Here is a 21,238-nt window from a genome sequence, read left to right as displayed (position 1 = left end):
AGTTTTTGCATGCCCGCTGTGTTAATGTCTTAGAGACAGCCATCCCTAACAATCTACAAAACGTTTCATAATCAGATATTCTCCTTTCTTCCAAAGTTTAGTCTATTGCTGACAGTTTTCATTAGACCACCAAACAGCAGGGCAATCAAATGCACTCAATCAAATTACATTCAAAGAAATGTAAGATGGAGTCAGACATGTTATGTGTGAAGATGATTTGAGAGACATTGGAATGTGTTTTTCTAAGTGTCACGAGAGTGTTTTTTCTGAAGATCAGTACACTGTGGTTCAAGATAAAACTAAAGGTTGAACCGAGGAGCCCGTGGAAGACTCAACATTCTGCGCTAATTGGAAAAGAGATGAAACACCTGGACTTTCATGGGAATTAAGGGAGGAGGAAGGTATTATAGCCCCTTGAGGCTAATTGGTTAACAGTCAGAATTGTCAAGAAGAAGGGAGGAGTTAGAGAGTGTAGAAAATGGACAATGGGTTATGTGAAAGAAATTCTGTTCTGGATTTTGATTCCATGATGATGGGAGAGAAAGGAACTTGATTGAGAAAGGATGTAAGTAACAAGAAAGAAGGAGGTGGGGCTAGCCCACTGTAGCCCACCTCAGCCCAGCTTAGTAGTGTTTATTATTTTAAAGTGAAATAGTTATTTTATTTAACTGTAATAATCTTTGAATGTCTTCTTTATGCTAAAGCTTGTGCAATATAAACTGATTCTATTTTTCTAATAAAAATTAATTATAAACATTCTTACAAAAGGACTGGTCTCTTGAATGGCAGGGTCTGGCTAAATCCAGGAGGTGAACAGGGCCACAAACTAGCTATCTTTAAGAGTCCTATCTAACTGAGCTGTTGTGAGTTCTAAGGAATCACAAAGCCCATGTGTCTGTGCTTGCAAAGTACTGGGTAAAAGTAAAGTGTTCTTTTACGGTCAGACTTGTTCAAAGGGCTTACGCTACACACTGCTGAGGTCTTGGGACTTGTCCCAGTGCAAAAGTGGTAGGTAAGTGGCCTGTCAAACTCTCTGACTGAATGCTAGGCGTTCCTTAGGGAGCCCAGGGCATCACACCACCCACAGCTCCTCCTTCTTATGAGACACAGTGGCACTGTCTGCATGCAAAATACATTGTGGTGTTAGAATATATCTCTGTTGAATCTACCCAAACAGCTGTCTAATGATGGGCCGTATTTCCCACTGGGACATCTCCCCTCCTCCTGGCTGGCTGTGCTTTTCCCTTTTCTACCATGCATGGCCCAGCCTACCAGATGTCTGCTGTTCTTGACTGTTAAGACACCACTCCCCTGGTGCTTGGGCGGTACTTAGCTAATTGTGAATCCTCCGTAATATTGTTCTGACATCTGCAATGCATCAGAATCTGATGAATGGGCAAGAGAAATAGGAAGCAGATAGAATTAGGAAGGTCTGATTGTTTAGAAAGATAGAATCCACAGGATGACTCCGATTCTTAAAAATCTACACAACAAAGCAGTAGCCATGTGGGTTTTAATAATTTGTGTAGAATACACAATTTGAGAAATAAATGTTGATCCAAAGTCACTGGGACAGGATTTCTGCTGTTCCTGCGTGAGGTGAAAAATCCAAACTGTTGTGTTTTTTAGGCAAGCTAGAAAAGTTGCAGGTGAAAGCTGACCCTTCCAGTCATCTTGTTTTCATGCTCTAGCCACGAGATGTTGCAGACATGGGGATTTTCTCATTAAGGACTCCCAATCACACATGACAAAATTAAATGGGTATAAGAATTTTAATCAGTCAGTATTCGTTATATCCTTATGCTAGAGACACTCAGCACAAATTACAGAGATCCTGACAGGAACAAATAGCTCTCCTCATCTCATTCTCACCTGGAGGTGAGGAATCTTGTGATGCTTGAAAATTTCTCATCAAGGTTCCTCATCACGTTGAGACAGCCAAAATCAATGAGAATGATGAATTTAGCAACTGTTGTATATCCCTTAAAAATATACTCAGACAAATAAAATATTGTGGAGTACAGATTCCTAAGCAAAGGGTAGGACTGAAATGAAGGCTCAGTTCAATCTACTTCTACCTTCAGTGGGACAGATGGTAAATATTCCATTTATTATTTCTCTCTAGGAATGACATACTTTTTCTTTAGCTATTAACTGACACCCATCAGGACTGTCATCTTCCCTCCGGAGGAAGGAGCATCTGGCTACAGTCTAAAAGCAAATGAAAATCTCAGCAGTACTCGCAGTTAAGCATTGATGCAATATTATCTGGTATAGATTGGCTCCTGCCTTGACTGTTGCCTTAAGGTTTTAGAGAGGGAAAGAGGAAAGCTTTCTATAGAGAAACACATTTAGAAATGTCTAATCAATACTCAAGATGTTGTTGAAGCTTTGGCTTAAACGTGGATCTGCTGTTAGAGGATGATGTTCAGGGCGAGTTTTGCCTCTTCCGTTGTTTAAGTAAGTTAATTTCTTGACTTTTCCTTCAACTTTTTTTAAAATCAACACCTCCTCCTCCTCTCTCTCTCTCTCTCTCTCTCTCTCTCTCTCTCTCTCTCTCTCTGTGTGTGTGTGTAGTTTTATCTTTTGAAGTCAAAGACGATTATGCTAGACTGGATTCCTGTAGCACGTTTCCATTTGGATGAAAAAAAAAAACCACTATCTGGTAGTACTGTGATCACCGTATGCAACCAAGTCAACAACAGTTCCACCTGAATCTAGATCAGCATGGAACTCAAGTTCAGAAAAAAAAATCCCTTCTGGTTGGTTCCATTACTACCTCATCTAGGGCACACTGACTTACAGCATCTATAATATATATATATATATATATATATATATATATATATATATATATATATATATATATATATATATATATATATATATATATATATATATATATATATATATATATATATATATATATATATATATATATATATATATATATATATATATATATATATATATATATATATATATATATATATATATATATATATATATATATATATATATATATATATTGTCACTGAAACATGCATTTATCTACTGTGTGTGAAGGCAAATGATGTCACTACTTCAACATTTCCTCTTTTTGAGATGCCTCCTCCATTCCCCATCTCAGGAGTATCATGATTGTTCTGATCAAAGAAATAATACAGTGGTCGTTGTGGGTTTTTCGGGCTCCAAAGTCACTGGCCCAAAAGTCAAGAGCCTGAAAAACCCACAACAACCAGTAGATCCCGGCCGTGAAAGCCTTCATGAATACAAAATAATACCGTGTTTCCCTGAAAATATATTAATTTTTGCTCCAAAAACACATTAGGGCTTATTTTCAGGGGATGTTTTATTTTGCTCATGTACAACAATCTACATTTATTCAAATACAGTCATGTCATCTTCTCCTGGTTGCTGCACAATGGCGGAGGGCAGGGTTTCACTTAACTAGGGCTTATTTTGTGGTAGGATTATATTACAAGCAACCTGAAAAATCATACTAGGGCTTATTTTCAGGTTAGGTCTTATTTTTGGGAAAACAGGGTAGTGTGTCCCCAATATTGAACTATGTTTGGGGCCTTGTATTGCGCACAATGATTCTGTGGAGGAAATAGCTCTTTCTGAAAATTCTAGTTTTACTTGCTGACCTCTTGAACAAACAGAACATCTATCCCGACCCCAGTTCATCCATCCCACTTTGTCCTACAGAGTTTCTCTCCAGGATGCATGTAATCCACTGGTTTTCTCCATTTCACCAATGCATCTATAACATCTGCTCTATTGCAAATATCCCACTTTAATATAGATCAGGCCTGGGCAAAGTACGGCCCTCCAGATGTTGCTGAACTGCAAATCCCAACATTCCTCACTGTGTGGGCTAGGCCCAACTCTCCTCACTATTGGCTCTGTGGGCTAGAAATTATGGGAGTTGCAGTTCAACAACATCTGGAGGGCCACATTTTGCCCACCAATGATATAGATGATCCTTCAAACCTCCGCTAGCGTTCTGCCTTTGTTGTAAAGGTGGGCATAGTAACTAATATTATAAAGTGCCTTGTAATTTTTTTCCTGAAAATTGGGATATAAATGTATAAAATAAAATAAACAAAATATTTACTGTAAATCATTTCTCACATCACAAAATAGAATAAGCTAATACTACAAATTTAACTCACTGATATATTGAGAGGAGAAATGATCATATACCTGGAAGCCCTTATTTAGGTGTCAGAATAGGTTACAGGACAGGGCTGGGGAGTTAGAAGCCATCCACATGTTGATAAATTACTGCTCCCATCGGCCACTGCAACCTGGCCAATGGTGACAAGTGATGGGAGTAATAATTTAACATCTGAAGGGCCAAAGAACTTGGAAAGCTTTGATCCCATTGGCTCATCTATACATAGTAGTAGTAGTAGTAGTAGTAGTAGTAGTCGTAGCAGTAGTAGTAGTAGTAGTAGGAGGAGGAGGAGGAGGAGGAGGAGGAGGAGGAGGAAGAAGAAGAAGAAGAAGAAGAAGAAGAAGAAGAAGAAGAAGAAGAAGAAGAAGAAGAAGAAGAAGAAGAAGAAGAAGAAGAAGAAGAAGAAGAAGAAGAAGAAGAGGAGGAGGAGGAGGAGGAGGAGGAGGAGACACAGTGCGGAATTGAACTTCCAACCTCTGACTCTGCAGTCAGAGACCTAAGCCACTGAGCTGTCCAGCAGTTCATGATCATGAGATTTATTACATCTTATGTTTTGCATCTAACACACAGTGACCCCCTCTAAGAGTTTCTGTGGTCAAGCAGGGATTGGATCTCAGCTCTTCTGAGACCTAGTCTGTATCCACTACACTGGCCCATAATTTTTTACATAAAATTAGAAAAAAAGAATATAGAACCTGTGATGTCTAGTGTCACGGATGGCACGGTCACTGGGTATCCTTTCACTCTCCCGCTGGTTGAAGGCATAGAGTCGATATGGGTCCTCTCCACCCTTCCATCTCCGGGCACTCAGGTACTTTCTCTCTTCAAATTGATCCCAGAGGTCATCCCAATCAATGTCAGAGCCCTGTTCACATACAAATATTCATGCCATAAGAACAATAATGGAACTGTTGAAGTTAGGTAGGCTTTTTACACTTACGATAACTTCTTTTTTAAGCAAACAGTATTTTTTTAAGCAAATGGCTCATGGTTTTGATTTCTCCTTGTTTTTTTTTTTTACTTTATACTCTGTCTTTAAAACTTTGCTTCTGCCTTTAGAGATTACTGAGAAATTGTCTCTGCTGAGGTTTTTTTAAAGTGTAGTTTTTTAGAGTTGTGCAAGCATTTTAAAAAGAAAAATGAAACAAAACAAAAGCCGAAACAAACAAATGAACAACCCCAAACAAACCTTCTGGCACTTAAAAATTGGATTTACACAATTCAATCCTCCAAGAACCATGTGAGGAAATGTTTTAGTTCATATGTAGTAAACTTTTATCAATGTTCACAAAATGTATACAAATGTATATACTTGCTTATCCCTACCCAAGACTAAATGCAGAACCAAACACAATTTGTGGTCAGAAAAATGTAGATTTCCAGCCTAATTATGCACAAAAGAAAGAAGAATAGTTCAAGCGTACATGTACATTTGAAAAATGAAAAGAGGAAACTGCAGTGCGCAAACACAAGTTAGTTAATGGTGTGTGCATACAAAACTGCATATATTTTAAAGCTGGCACAAAAATATATAAAAGCATAAAAACAAGAGGCAAAGAAAGTATGAATCTGGAGTAGGGTTAGGAAATTTGCATGCAATCGGGATGGTGTATGCTTAATGATAGTAAAAGGAAAGCATCTGTGAGTTCTGCCGTTTTTGCTCCTCATCGTTCCTGCACTAAGAAATCTGACTTAAAAGCAGGAAATAAATAAACCAAATTTGCTTAAATAGCGTTAAAGTCTATGATCTCAGAATTAGCCACATTAGCTCCTGTGCCTGCTTTTATCACTCATCCAAGCCGTAGCCTTGCAGCTGCTCACCATCGACAGCAGCTGCACTTTGCACTCCTTGCCTGAGTACTCTCACCTGTTCACGAGTCAAACCGTCCTTTCGTGCAGTCTTACTCCATGGAACTCACACAATGTACCCCTGATAACATCACATCATTACGGAACCACAACTTCTTTGATCTTAGCCAGTGTGTAGTACAGAGAGATTCAAAACTTGTACAATCAGCCCGACACCAAAGAAAAAACTGTGCTCTTATCCAATAATTGATCTTCTTTTTTTTGTCATTGTTAACTGCATATCCTAGCTCCTTTTGCCTGCTAATGTCACACAATGAAGCTTTCAAAACAGGCAATTTTATCCCATAATTGATTTTATTCACATCTGACAGCACATTTTCATGCAATAACAGGAAGGAAAGGGGGGGGGGGAGCAATGGTTCCAACAAATGAATGGCTCATCCCATTTATTTGCTTCGCTCATGGGACTGCTTCAAGATACTCCTGCATAACATTTCATACTACACATGGACTGCAAAGGAACTACAGTACTTATAACCCTGTAGGCAAGTTCCAAATGGCTACTTGTCAATAATTATGAAAGGTTTTGGAGATTTATTTAAGCACCCCCAGTGAATGGCTGAACATTTAAATGTAAATTGCTATTATCAACATGGTTTGAGACCTTCTTTCCCTCTTTTTAAAAAAATATCAGATATATTTGTGAAGTACAGTGGGGTCTTGACTTGAGAACTTAATCCGTATTGGAAGGCGGTTCTCAAGTCAAAAAGTTCTCAAGTCAAATCTGCATTTCCCATAGGAATGCATTGAAAACCATTTGATCCGTATCTGCTCTTTTCCGTCCATAGAAACTAATGGGAAGCTGCTATTCCGCCTTCGACCACTAGAGGGGGATATTTTGTTTCTTTTTTTTTCTTAGGTCAAGAAAGGTTCAGGGAAGGCAGGGAAAATACAGTCCAGGCAGTACAGTACCAGGCAGTCTGAAGACTGTTTCCCAATCCACTCTCTAAACGCTGGGAGGAGTGAGGAAGCAGACAGGCACCCTTTTCACTGGCCAGCAGTTAACTGAAAGTTCACATTTTGCACTTTCCCTGCCTTCCACGTGGGTTTTTTTCAGTTCTTAACTCAAATCTAAGTACTTAAGTCAAGTCAATATTTTCCTATGAGAGCGGTTCTTAAGTCAAAATGTTCTTAACTCAAGCCGTTCTTAAGTCAAGACCCCACTGTATGCTTCATTATGCTGCAGTACTTGTAGATCAAGCATATCATGATATGAATGAACAAAAACTACACAATTCTTCTCCCTACATGCAACCTACATTCATTTCAATGAGGTATGCACTGGAAATAACCCATTGGATAATGACTGATTTAACTAACTTTTTCTAAAATGCCAGAACTCTAAATGCCTCCTGATGCACCAAAAGAAAGAAATTCAACCTATAGAGCGGGTTGGATTCCAGTTCTCACCAGTCCCAGCTGAGGTTGAGAAAAGCTGCTTTTTTGGACTACATTTCTACCTGACTTACACACATCTAAATGTTGCTTAGAAAGCCTGGCTAACAACAAGGCCAGTGGAGGTGATGGTATTCCAGTTGAACTATTTAAAATCTTGAAAGATGATGCTTTTAAGGTGCTACATTCAATATGCCAGCAAGTTTGGAAAACTCAACAGTGGCCAGAGGATTGGAAAAGATCAGTCTACATCCCAATCCCAAAGAAAGGCAGTGCCAAAGAATGCTCCAACTACCGTACAATTGCACTCATTTCGCACGCTAGCAAGGTTATGCTCAAAATCCTCCAAGGTAGGCTTCAGCAGCATGTGGACCGAGAACTCCCAGAAGTACAAGCTGGATTCCGAAGAGGCAGAGGAACTCGAGACCAAATTGCTAACTTGCGCTGGATTATGGAGAAAGCCAGAGAGTTCCAGAAAAATATCTACTTCTGCTTCATTGACTATGCAAAAGCCTTTGACTGTGTGGACCACAGCAAACTATGGCAAGTTCTTAAAGAAATGGGAGTGCCTGACCACTTTATCTGTCTCCTGAGAAACCTATATGTGGGACAGGAAGCAACAGTTAGAACTGGTCATGGAACAACTGAGTGGTTCAAAATTGGGAAAGGAGTACGGCAAGGCTGTATATTGTCCCCCAGCTTATTTAACTTATATGCAGAATACATCATGCGGAAGGCTGGACTGGAAGAAACCCAAGCCGGAATTAAGATTGCCAGAAGAAATATCAACAACCTCCGATATGCAGATGATACCACTCTGATGGCAGAAAGTGAGGAGGAATTAAAGAACCTTGTAATGAGAGTGAAAGAGGAGAGTGCAAAAAACGGTCTGAAACTCAACATCAAAAAAACTAAGATCATGGCCACTGGTCCCATCACCTCCTGGGAAATAGAAGGGGAAGATATGGAGGCAGTGTCAAATTTTATCTTCCTGGGCTCCATGATCACTGCAGATGGAGACAGCAGCCCTGAAATTAAAAGGCGCCTTCTTCTTGGGAGGAAAGCAATGACAAATCTTGACAGCATCTTGAAAAGCAGAGACATCACCTTGCCAACAAAAGTCCGAATAGTCAAAGCTATGGTTTTCCCTGTCGTGATGTATGGAAGTGAGAGCTGGACCATAAAGAAAGCAGACCGCCGAAGAATTGATGCCTTTGAATTGTGGTGCTGGAGGAGGCTCTTGAGAATCCCCTGGACTGCAAGGAGAACAAACCTATCAGTTCTAAAGGAAATCAACCCTGAGTGCTCACTGGAAGGACAGATCCTGAAGCTGAGGCTCCAGTACTTTGGCCATCTAATGAGAAGAGAAGACTCCCTGGAAAAGACCCTGATGTTGGGAAAGTGTGATGGCAAGAGGAGAAGGGGACGACCGAGGATGAGATGGCTGGACAGTGTCTGCGAAGCAACCAACATGAACCTGACACAACTCCGGGAGGCAGTAGAAGACAGGAGGGCCTGGCGTGCTCTGGTCCATGGGGTCACGAAGAGTCGGACACGACTAAACGACTAAACACACAAACACAAATGTTGCTTGCCTGGGAGAAAGGACAGACGACTTAACTAAATCTAGCTCTGCCCAAATTTCCTATTCCTCCTGCCCCATTGCTACCTGGAAGCTTTCTTTCTGAGCAGGAAGCTAGGCAGAGCTAGGCCTGAGTGAACCTCAAAGCCTTCCAGTTGAAACTTTTCTCCCAAGTGAGCTACATTTAGATGTCTGACTGTGAGATACAACTCCCAAAATAGAGAACTGTGGGGTTTGTTGTCCAAGAAATAAAAAATCCCATCCTTATGAAATATTATACAAATGTTAATGTACATTATTCTTGTACTGTTTCTTCTCAACAGATTGGCTCTCTCAGTATGTCCATCCACTTTCCTCACCTCCTATATAATATTGCAAAATCCACTTCTTTCATTCAGGTTAAATTGCTATGATACTATATTCAGCATTAACTACATCCCGTATCTGGATGAATATGTTTTATTTTCTGCTCTTACTGCCTTCCCATCTTAAGCTTGCAATTTTGTACTCAGGATTCTGCCAGCTCACTATTATTTTTTTTAAAAACCTTTAATACCTTGAAAACTCTGTTTCTTGTGTATATGCTGTTTGTAATATCTGATTGGGAAAACGTATATTCTTTTTTTCCTCCCTCTACCATCTTCTTGTCAGGCTTTGGATCGCTTACTTTTCCCCTTCTATATCCTTTTCTCCCCGTTTTCTCCTTAAGCTTCGAAAGTTCATTCCACTAATACCCAGCATGTCGTCTCAATTCTCCTTTATAAAAGCTGTCTCATACTTCTATACACGTCGTCGTTGTCGTTTAGTCGTTTAGTTGTGTCCGATTCTTCGTGACCCCATGGACCAGAGCACGCCAGGCCCTCCTATCTTCCACCGCCTCCCGGAGTTGTGTCAAATTCATCTTGGTTGCTTCGATGACACTGTCCATCTCATCCTCTGTCGTCCCCTTCTCCTCTTGCCGTCACACTTTCCTAACATCAAGGTCTTTTCCAAGGAGTCTTCTCTTCTCATGAGATGGCCAAATACTGGAGCCTCAGCTTCAGGATCTGTCCTTCCAGTGAGCACTCAGGCTTGATTTCCTTTAGAATGGATAGGTTTGTTCTCCTTGCAGTCCAGGGGACTCTCAAGAGCCTCCTCCAGCACCACAATTCAAAGGCATCAATTCTTCGGCGGTCTGCTTTCTTTCTATACACAACAGCCTCTTCCTCTCTACTATAAACATATTTTCAAATAAGATAAAGATAAGCCACCTTTTCCAACAGGTATAGATAGATTCTACTTTCATATTATTCTGTGTGCAGAGAGACTTCTTGGACAGTTGGATATTCCCAGAGAGGCAGTCTTGTGAACTAATTAGGGTGTCAGCCTAGAACTAGAAGTACTGTAGTCTGACACTCTAACCGCTCCATCATTGCTGGCTTTCTGATAGTGGGAACTTCCATTCCTCTTCCATATAAGAGATAAACACCAGGTGGTCTGTCAGAATAAGAAAGCCTCCTTTTCTGAACCCAGCAGAGAATTTGCAAAAGATGCTTTGGGGGTAACACAATACAGATGTGTGCAACTGAAACTTTCATTTTTAATGCATTTTGAGTTATTTAGTGAGGTTCCTCTTTCATTTTCATGTCTTCTGTGTGCTAGTCAACCATTAAACATGGAAAAGTCTGGCATGTGGGGTTTATTTCAGTTCATTTTCCCTCTTCACTGGAACCTTCAAAAACTGATCCAAAAAAGCAGGGGCAAGGCAAAAGAAATGACTCCAAGAGCAAGTAGCAAAAGCAGACAATCTCCTGCACAAACAGGAAACCAAACACAACAACCATCAAACCACCATTCCCCCGCTGCCATCGCCAACAAACTGAAATACTTGACAATGTCAACTTCCTGTCTATTAAAAGAGCCAAAGTGAGCTAGCTTCTACTTGCCACTCTGCTTTCAGTACATTCCTGCTCTGTGTCTGGGATCGATGATGGGATATGGCTGTTTCCCAAAGGATTCTCACTGGATTGTGCCCAGTTTAGAATAAATGTTAGGTTTGTAAAAAATAATCTTGCAGGCTGTAGGAAGGTTTCCTCAAAAAAGTCTGGTTACAGTTTGACCACTGTCATACTCACATCCAGCACAGTCTTTATATTCTCTCTTATCTCGGTAGCTCTTTATGAATTTGGGAGCAAGATGGTGTGAAAGAGGAGACACCATCTTTGATTCATATAGGGAATGCAGTCTGTCCTCCACTGCAGAAAGTCTCAAAGTACGGCTAGTGCCGTAGACACGATCGCACCTAAACGCCCTCTCCGCCGCAGAGATCGCCCGGCGCCCTGGTTTACCCAGGATCTCCGGACGTCGAAGCGGGTCAGGAGACGGCTAGAGTGCAAATGGAGAAAGGACCCGACGGTTTTTAATCGTATAGCTGTCAAGGTTGCTACTAACCTTTACCAGGCCAAGGTAAAGGCTGCCAATCGAACATACCTCGCTAACTGGATAAGCGAGGCGTCCAATCAGCAGGCGGAACTATTCCATATAGTACAGGACCTATCCGGAGTTGGCCCAGGAGATAGGCCTCCCCCTAGTTTCACACCGGGCCAATTTGCAGCATTTTTTAAGTCTAAAGTGGAGGCCATCCGCCGGGACCTCTCCCCTTTTTTGAACACAGTGAGTCGAGCTGAGATGTCCAGCGCTCCGTCTTGTCCGGTGACTTTTGACTCTTTTCAGCCCGTTTCACCCGACACTGTGGCCAGGACGCTTGACCGCTGTCGTGCCACCACCTCCTCTTTGGACCCTTGCCCAGCCTGGCTAATCAAGGCAGCCAGGCCTTCAACAACGGAATGGGCTACTGTAATAATTAATGGGTCTTTCCTTGAGGGCAGATTTCCCTCTGCCCTCAAGGACACACTCATTAGGCCCATAAGAAAGAAACCAAGCTTGGCGGCGGACGAAATTGGCAATTATAGGCCCGTCGCCAATGTTTCTTTCTTAAGCAAGGTAGTCGAGAGGGTGGTGGCCGATCAGCTTCAGGCGTTCCTGGATGAAACAGATGCCCTGGATCCATTTCAGTCGGGCTTCAGGCCGCGCCACGGTACTGAGACGGCATTGGTCGCCCTGTACGATGACCTGTTGAGGGAGGCCGACAGGGGCAAAATCTCCCTGCTGGTCCTCCTCGACATCTCAGTGGCCTTCGATACCATTGACCACGGTATCCTCCTGGGGAGGCTCTCCGAGTTGGGTATAGGTGGCCGGGCATTTGCCTGGCTCCGTTCCTTCCTGGAGGACTGTCCCCAGAGAGTACAGCTTGGGGAGAATGTCTCGGCCCCGTGGAGCCTCAACTGTGGGGTCCCACAGGGGTCAATCATCCCCCCAATGCTGTTTAACATCTATATGAGGCCACTGGGGAGGGTCATCAGGGGGTGTGGAGCTCTGTGCCATCAATATGCTGATGACACGCAGCTCTACATCTCCTTTTTTCCAACTGCAGGAGATGCCGTTCTGTCCCTTCAGCGTTGCCTGGAGACCGTACGGGAATGGATGCAGGAGAACGGGCTGAGGCTGAACCTGGACAAGACGGAGGTACTGAGGGTGGGCACTCCCACAGCTGGGGATTTGGGAAATTCCCTCATTTTTGGGGGCGTGACCCTGCCTGCCAGCGATGGGGTTCGCAGCTTGGGTATCCATCTGTACCCGGCGCTCACTATGGAAAACCAGGTGGCGTCTGTGGTCCATACCGCATTTTTCCATCTTAGGCGGATAGCCCAGCTGCGACCCTACCTTGACGTGGGGGCCCTCACTACTTTGGTACATGCACTTGTAATCTCAAGATTAGACCACTGTAATGCGCTCTACTTGGGGCTACCTTTGAGGCTGCTGCGGAAACTTCAGGTGGTGCAGAATGCTGCGGCCAGACTACTCAGTGGAGTGAGAAGATACCAACATATCTCCCCCACTCTGGCCGCATTGCATTGGCTGCCCATCCGATTCCGCATTGACTTCAAAGTATTGATGCTTACTTATAAAGCCCTAAACGGTTTAGGACCTCAATATCTGGTGGAACGCCTTCTCCCATCAAGATCTACCCGTGTCACTCGTGCGAGCCAGGAGGTGAGGCTGAGGAGCCTGACGCCGAGAGAGGCCCGGAAGGAAAAGACCAGAAATCGGGCCTCCTCGGCAGTGGCTCTTCGCCTATGGAACAACTTACCTCCTGAGATTCGTGTGGCCCCCTCGCTTTTAAGAAACAATTAAAAACACTCATGTATAAGCAAGCCTTCCCAACAGTTAATCCCTGACGATCTTTTCTTTATATACTCTTATGATCTTTACCTTCGTTTATTTGTAATGTTTTAATATTTATTGTTGGCTGTTTGTAAGCCGCCTAGAGTGGTCGAATCCGACCAGATAGGCGGGATAGAAATGAAATGAATTAAATAAATAAATAAATAAATAAATAAATAAATAAATAAATAAGGCACCACATCCTTTTGTACATTACACAGGCCCTCCCTAAAACACACACATCCCTTGCCCATTGCAATGATTAATATCACACTCATAAGAAATATTTGGTAATCAGTGGCAACTACGCCTTTACAATTCACATGTTTATATACAGTGCTAGACCAAAGACAGGAAAACAAGAGAGATCTGATCCAGCCTCTGCACTGACAAACTGTATTAATCCAGATTTGATTGCACAACTTTATTGCCAGCAATTCTGCAAAAGTCAGGGAAGATCTAAATTATTCCCATATCCCAAGGCAAGTTTTGCAGTTGCTGACAATTGAAGATATTATCTTTAGACTTGCAGACGGAGCACATTTGACAAGGAAAATAAATATGGCTGCACATAATGTCATTTTTACACATTTCTTCACTGCTTATGGCTCCCCTTGCTACCCATGCTATAGTTAGAGAAGAGAAGATTCCTTACATTTTGACCAAGCACATAGGATTTGAGGACGTAAAGCATTAGAGGAAGTTCTTAAAACCATTCATTCTTGGGGCCACTCCAGACCATCAAGCTATTTACTAGCCGAAGGATAGATGTAACATGTTTGCAAGGTTTTTGGTCGGAATCCAATATATTGTACAATCAATACAGGGTTTTTTAAAGCCATCTTGTAAAACATGATTTATCAATGCAGTAAAAGATCAGGGAAACTGCATCAAGTGAATTCTGGAAACACTTAAGGTTTGAAGATTTATAACGACTGCAGACAGCCTTCTGAATCCATCCTTTGTCAAAGCACCTGACAGAACCAAACCAAACATTTATTCTAAACTGGGCACAATCTGGCCAGAGTGAAGAACATATACTCCCATTTATTTTTGTATTCATGTGTTCTTAACTCTCTTCTGTTGGAATAAACGGGGCTTAAAAACTTAAATGTAGCTGGACTGTATCCCATGTTTCAGGATAAGTATTTTCACAGGGGTGAAAAATTGTAGCCCTCCATATGTTCTTAGAGTACAATTCCCATCAGACCCAACCAGTGTAGCCAGTGCACAGGGATGAATACAGCAACAGTCGAAAACTATCAGGAGGGCAACAAATTTTCTCACACCATATTATAAATTATTTTACCTTCATTGCTTTTACAGTGGTGCCTCGCTTAGCGATCGCTCCGTTGAGTGACTAAATCGCTTAGTGACAGTTTTTGTGATTGCAAAAGCGATCGCTTTGCAATGGTCCCTATGGGTTTTTTTCGCTTTGCGATGATCGCGGGGAAGCGATCATGGCAAAGCGACCCTTTTTAACAGCTGATTGGCTGTTTCAAAATGGCCGCTGGAAAAACAAAATGGCCGCCTGCTGTTTTGCCTCGCTTTAGAGGCACTGAAAATGGCCGCCCCATGGAGGATCTTCACTTAAAGATTAGTTTTTAGCCCATAGGAATGCATTAAACGTGTTTTAATGCGTTTCTATGGTCTTTTTAATATTGCTTAGCGATGAAATTGCTTAGCAACGTTTTTTCCGGAACGGATTAACGTCGCTAAGTGAGGCACCACTGTATTTGTCTTTTTACTCCAGCTGAAATCCTGTTGCTCAGTGTAGTAAGCTACACTAGAGTAGGCCCACAGGGGCTGGGTGGGTTCTATTGATTCAAATAAGCCTACTGTAGTTGTGACAAAGTAAGTAAATTGCAACTAGAGTAGGCCTATTCAAATTTATGGAAGAGTTTACCCACCAAATCCCAGTGATTCAATGGGCCTACTCTAGTGAGATCTATTGCACTAAGCAATAGGATTTCAGCCTCTGTGTTGAATTGCCATTTTATTAACATACTTTATTCCTGGAGCACCACTGGGTGGAAGGCAGAATATTTGTTTAAAAAGAAGCATATAAATACAATTATATTAGGATAAATGTTGCTACTTGATACGCCATATGAAAGAAAACAATGAAATAAAGTAATTGCAGGGGCTGGGAATTCAAAACCCCATTGTGCCTCCAAGAAGACCAGCCAGCCTGTGTAGCCTTGGGCAAGCTGAATAGTTCATGTACTCTTACTTTGAGAGCTAGAAGAAAAGTCTGCACAACCTTCTTTTAAGATGCAACCCACACAGCTAATGAAAGGAGTAATAGACTGAATATTGAGATGAGAGACTTTGGCCCTGTAAGGCATAGGTGAGGAATTAGAGCTTGTTCTTCCTCTCAGGGAATTGTTACAATCTACAGACACCTTCTAGTTGTCCCAGTATCTGTTGGAAGAGCCTTTCTGAAACCGTGCTGTCACTTAAACAAAAAAGCAAGCAAACAAGCAAACAGACAGACAAAGAAAAAAAGAAACAGCTACAATAACAGACTAATCTACAAACATTGGACCTGTCTCCCAGTATGGTACCAGTTGCTTAATGAAGTGAAAGAGTTCCTCACATATGTTGCTAATTTATAGTACGTATTAGCGTATTTTTCCATGTATAAGACGATAATTTTCTCTAAAATATTTAGATTAAACATTTAGGGTTGTCTTATACATGGAAGTAAAGAGGGGGAAAGCACCTGTACACTTTCTTGCAAGGAAACTGGAGGGGGAAAGCACTTTCTTCACAAGAAAGTGGAGAGGGAAAGCAGGAATCAAAGTGCTTTGATCCCCGCCTTCCCCCTCCACTTTCTTGCAAAGAAAGAAATTCTGGGTTAGAAAAGGGGGGCATCTTATACATAGCGACATATTATACATGAAAAAATATGGTAAGTACCTTGGACTGCCATAAAAATGAACAAGTGGGTCCTAGATCAAATCAAGCTAGATCATCTCTGGAGGCAAACATGTTGAAACTGAGGCTGTCCTACTTTGAGAACAGCATGAGACAGGATTTGCTGGAAAAGATAATAAAAATGGAAAAGGTGGAAAGCAACAGATAAAGAGTAAGACCACATATAAGATGGACTAACTCTGTAAAGGAAGCCGCAAGCTTCAGTTTACAAAAGCTGAGCAGGGTTGCCATGAGTTGGAGGCAACCTGACCGCACATAACAACAAAATTAGGTATTATGTTGAGAGTATATATGATTGGGGGGACAGATTGTATTTGTCTTCAGTGTGGAAGGGATTGTCATGCTCGAATTGGCCTTCTCAGCCACACCAGACGCTGTTCCAAGACCTCTATTCAGAGTACGTTACCATATTCTCTCAAGACTGAGGAATGCCTACAATATGATGTGAATAAATAAAATATTACATGAATTTATCACCACTGTAACTAATGTAGCCACAACAGATATTAGCCAAAACATGCTGAGTACTGAATAAATTCCACTTTTCTTTCATCTTGAGACTTAGGACTTAAACTAATGTCAACAGGGTAAACATAAGACCAAAAACAAAACAAAAACAAAACCCTTTCTTTCAGAGGGGGGAGGAATTTACACCACCGCCAGTTGGTGGTATATTTGTGTTCTATTCTACAGTGGTGTCCTGCTTAGCGATGTTAATCCATTCCAGGAAAAACATTGCTAAGAGATTTAATCGGTAAGCAATTTTAAAAAGCCCACAGAAACGCATTAAAACGTGTTTAATGCGTTCCTATGGGCTTAAAAACTGACCTTATGCGGAGATCCTCCATAGGGGTGGCCATTTTCGGTGCCTCTAAAGCGAGGCAAAACAGCGGGCGGCCATTTTGTTTTCCCGGCTGCCATTTTGGAACCGCCGATCAGCTGTGCAAAAAGGGTCGCTTTGCCATGATCACTTCCCTGCAATCATCGCAAAGCGATTTTCCCCCATAGGAGCCATCGCTAAGCGATCGCTCTGGCAATGGCCAAAACCCCATCGCTAAGCGAATTCATCGCTCAACGGAGCGATCGCTAAGCAAGGCACCACTGTACTTCTGTGCAGAGTCTACTCACATGGACCCTGGCACTGTGTTGTTTTATGTTGACCCATGTAGTTTGTGAATATGATGCCATTTCTTCACAGATTTTTTCTGCTGCTCAGTCTCTATCCTTCCGCACCATATGAATGGATAAAACAAGGAGGAAACGTAGGAAAGAGTCAAGGAAGCAGGAAGATGAAAGAAAATATAGGCAAAAGGGGATGGCAATCTGCATTGGGAATAAGAGGTTGAGAACAATTCAATAAGTGTGTGGACAGGTGGTACCAGGACAACCTTATGCATCCCAGTACAAATAGGAATAAATACTCTCCCCTTGCATTGACAGCTGTACCAGAATGATCTACTCAAATCTGCAACAAAACATGACAGAACAAACCACAATAATCCTAGAATAACTGAGGATGGCAACACTGTGTGAATGAGTCCTTAGTCTCTCCTGACTGGGGACAACCTTTCCATCGGCACTTGTTGTCTGTCTGCACTCTTTCTCTCCACAAACATGACCACGTGACCTTCCTAGACAAAACTTCAGCACATAATTTGCCTGACTACAGTATATGTTTCACCTCTCTACCTGTCCCATCAAGGTGAATTAAGTGCCAAGTGTCAGAAGGAGTGTTTTGGAGCAGCAGAAGAAGTATAGTCCAAATAAGTTTGGACTATATAGCCTTTGTATGTAGCCTCACCATTTTACCACTGGCTTGAACTAAAACTTGTCTTTCAAGCTGACTGATAGCTTAACTGTTCCTTCATCAGTGATAAGGGAGAGGTACAAATATAATATGCCAAAAAGAGGAAGCACCTTTGCTCATCCAGGATAGCACATCAGTTATGGATTATTGGATAAGATCTTCATTATAACCTTTCCACCATGTATTATCTCTTCTTCCACTCAAGCAGGATTCTGTCTGGGGACTTATTTAACTGATGTGCAGAAATCTAAATTTAATTTATTATGATCTAACTCACTTTAAGTTCCAAATTAGCATGCACTGGAGAAGGATCAAGTCAATACCCTACTTGCCTTTCTATTTATCTTCCACAAGATTCCTCTCTTGGTGTCTCATATTCATTTTCTCTTATGTACTGGTAATACATTTAATTTTTCCCCCTTAGAAATTAGGCCATTTTTCTTTCAATGCTGCAGTTTAATGGCCAGTATTAATTATATAAAATTGTGGGTTAATAAAGAAATTGCGAGACTGTGAGCAGCCCCAGCTGAGGGGCAGAGATGTGGGAAGAATCCTCGCCCGTTCCATCGAGGCTTCATGGAGAAAAATAATCTGCCTCAGTAGCTATTAAAAATAAAATATCTACCTTTGCAATAATCAGTTTCTCAGTCCCCTGAAAATGTAAACTTTAAGTATGATTAATATGCATTCTAGCATCGGCGTTTATTAGTCTAAACCAGGGGCTGAAAAAGCTACTTTTCTGGACAACGCTTGGATTCTTAGCATTTTTAGTCCCAAAACACTTTCCCACAGAGATGTGAAATTTGTCCTACCACAACTTCCAGAATCCTGAAGACAACTGGGACTGCAGAAGATGTACTCCAACAAAGTAATGCTCCCCATCTTTGCTTCTCCAAGCATTAGTTTGAACCAATGGTTTTAGTCTTCAGGATCTCATTTGTTCCAAATCTTCAAATGAATTATACTTAGACATGCTTGCATAGCAGGATTTGCTCCCATTTATTTCAGTACCTGATTTTAAAAGAAAGGGGGAGACCCACTGTTTATGTTATGCACAGGGGAGCAGAAGGAAACTTTCTGTTTCCCAAGATCATAAAACAGTAAACGAAGCACAGAGAAGAGGAGGGAATTTTTTTTCCCTTCTCTTTTTCTTTTCTTTTCTATTCTATTCAAAGCGAAATAAGGGCCAAATGAAGTCGCTTGAGGTGCAGTGTGGTGAATTCATGCATGTAGATGCAAGGATCACCCCAGACAACATGCCTCCCTTCAAAGCAACCCTGTTTAGCACAATGTAGCTTGATCCAGACCAGGATAATTTGGCCATCTAGTCACACCCTTAGTCTTCTTCTATTTCTTGGCTGCATTTGGACAGATGATTGAAACAAGCTATAAAAAATCTTTAACAATTTCAGCTTCTTTACTGTCAGCAGGAAAGTTGTGTAATTCTATAGTAGCCATAATTTTTGTCTTTTTAATGTGCAACTGTATTAGTAGTCACTGCAGGTTAACTGCTATTTACTGCCTATGGGCATCTACATATCTTGAATTATTGACATTTCTCCTTCATCTGAAGGAGACATCTACATTTCTCCTTCATCTGAATTTAATCCAAGTTTTCATATTTTCTTCATATAGAGTGAACAAATAGGAAAATAAAACACACCCTTGTTTGACGCTGTTGTCTATTCTCTCCTCATAGTCGGCTCTTGTCCAGAATATTAGGACAATCATATGTTGTGGTATACCCATTTCTTTTAGAACAGTCAACAGCTTTTCATGATCGACACAAGGAAAGGTTTCGCTGCAATATATAAACCACAAATTGTTCGGTACTTTCCAATTATTTTGTTGTTTTTGTTGCTGTTTAGTCATTTAGTCGTGTCCAACTCTTCGTGACCCAGCATATATTTACATTTATATTTCTCTGGTGCGTCCTCCTTTTATGAATCCAGCTTGAATATCTGGCATTTCTTACCATATATGGCCAAAGTCTTTGTTGCAAAATCTTGAGTTTCTCTTTGCTTTTGTGGCAAATTAATAGAATTGCTTTACAGTTACTGCTATCTTGACCGTGTCCTTTCTTTTTTTGATTCAAATGCATATTTACATGTACAGGTATGATCATATTTATAGGTAAAGATGCAAAATGAGAAATTATTGTAACTATTTAACCACTTGTCATGATGTAAGAAAGCTTTATATGTGCCTAGAAGAGCACAACCCTCCTTCGAGTAGAGACTATCGGGTGACTGGTGTGCTTGCTGACTTTGCTTTCCAGGTGCTGTTAACTCTGGATGGGCATCTTCAAGATCCCTTATCCATCTCCTTCTACTTGTAAATCACATAGTCCCTTGGATGGAAAATATCTTCAAAAGGAGGCTCAGAATTGTGTCATATACAGTAATATCTTCCTTGAGCAATGAGAGAGAAGGCTCACTCACACATCCAGAATCCCCTGAAAAGAGACTTAGCTTCTACACACCTCTACAATAAAAACTGTGGAGCCCAGTATTTGGCACAGACATAAAAAAAGCCCAGCTGCCAGTAGCATCAGAAGCTGAACTTTGCTCTTCACCTAACCACTGCACATTCAGAATTACATTAGTGCAAGGGTGTAGGCAAACGGCAGTCCTCCTGGTTCTGATGCACTGCAACTCCTGACATACCTTGCCAATGTGGGGTAAGGCTGACAAGAGTTGTAGTCTAGCAACATCTGGAGGACCTCCTTTTGCTCATTTTACTGCTTCCAATGACCACACCTGCTTGAATAGCATTTTAGGTTTGTTTGACATATTTTGACCATCCAAACCAGGATGCACTCCTCTCAGTACAGTATAAGCATGGTACAAAATCATGCTCACTTCTGAGAGGGCTTACAATCAATCAAGTAACACAGTATTTTTCTGTGTGCATATGTAAGTAGTCCTTTTCTATAAGAACATATTTGGCATCAAGGAGACTACAGTGGTTCCCAATCTTGAGTAACCCATGTGTTCTTGGACTGAAACTCCCAGAAGCCTTCACCCTGTGTTGGCCAGGGGTTCTGGGAATTGCAGTCCAAGAACACCTGGATTACTCAAGGTTGGGAACCACTGTCCTACATGATTGCACAATCCACATAGTTTTTCACATGACTGCATCAACCAAGACTGAGACTGCACTGGCCCTTTAAAGCACAAAAGAAGTGTAACTGTGTGTG

The 21,238-nt window shown here is 41.5% G+C and overlaps 1 protein-coding gene across 2 annotated transcripts in view; it reads right to left on the bottom strand.

Annotated features, from left to right (window-relative positions):
- GALNT14 (polypeptide N-acetylgalactosaminyltransferase 14) overlaps positions 1 to 21,238 on the bottom strand; it is a 319,424-nt gene that overhangs the window by 166,902 nt on the left and 131,284 nt on the right. For both annotated transcript variants that reach the window (XM_072991127.2, XM_020812187.3), the window contains exon 2: positions 4,879 to 5,048. In XM_072991127.2, the coding sequence (XP_072847228.1) occupies positions 4,879 to 5,048 (170 nt within the window). The remainder of the gene's footprint in view (positions 1 to 4,878; positions 5,049 to 21,238) is intronic.

This window comes from Pogona vitticeps, chromosome 1 (genome assembly GCF_051106095.1).
Source record: "Pogona vitticeps strain Pit_001003342236 chromosome 1, PviZW2.1, whole genome shotgun sequence".
NCBI lineage: Eukaryota > Metazoa > Chordata > Lepidosauria > Squamata > Agamidae > Pogona > Pogona vitticeps.
The sequence above is the reverse complement of the archived record's forward strand: the minus strand, read 5'-3'. Positions and strand labels throughout refer to the sequence as shown.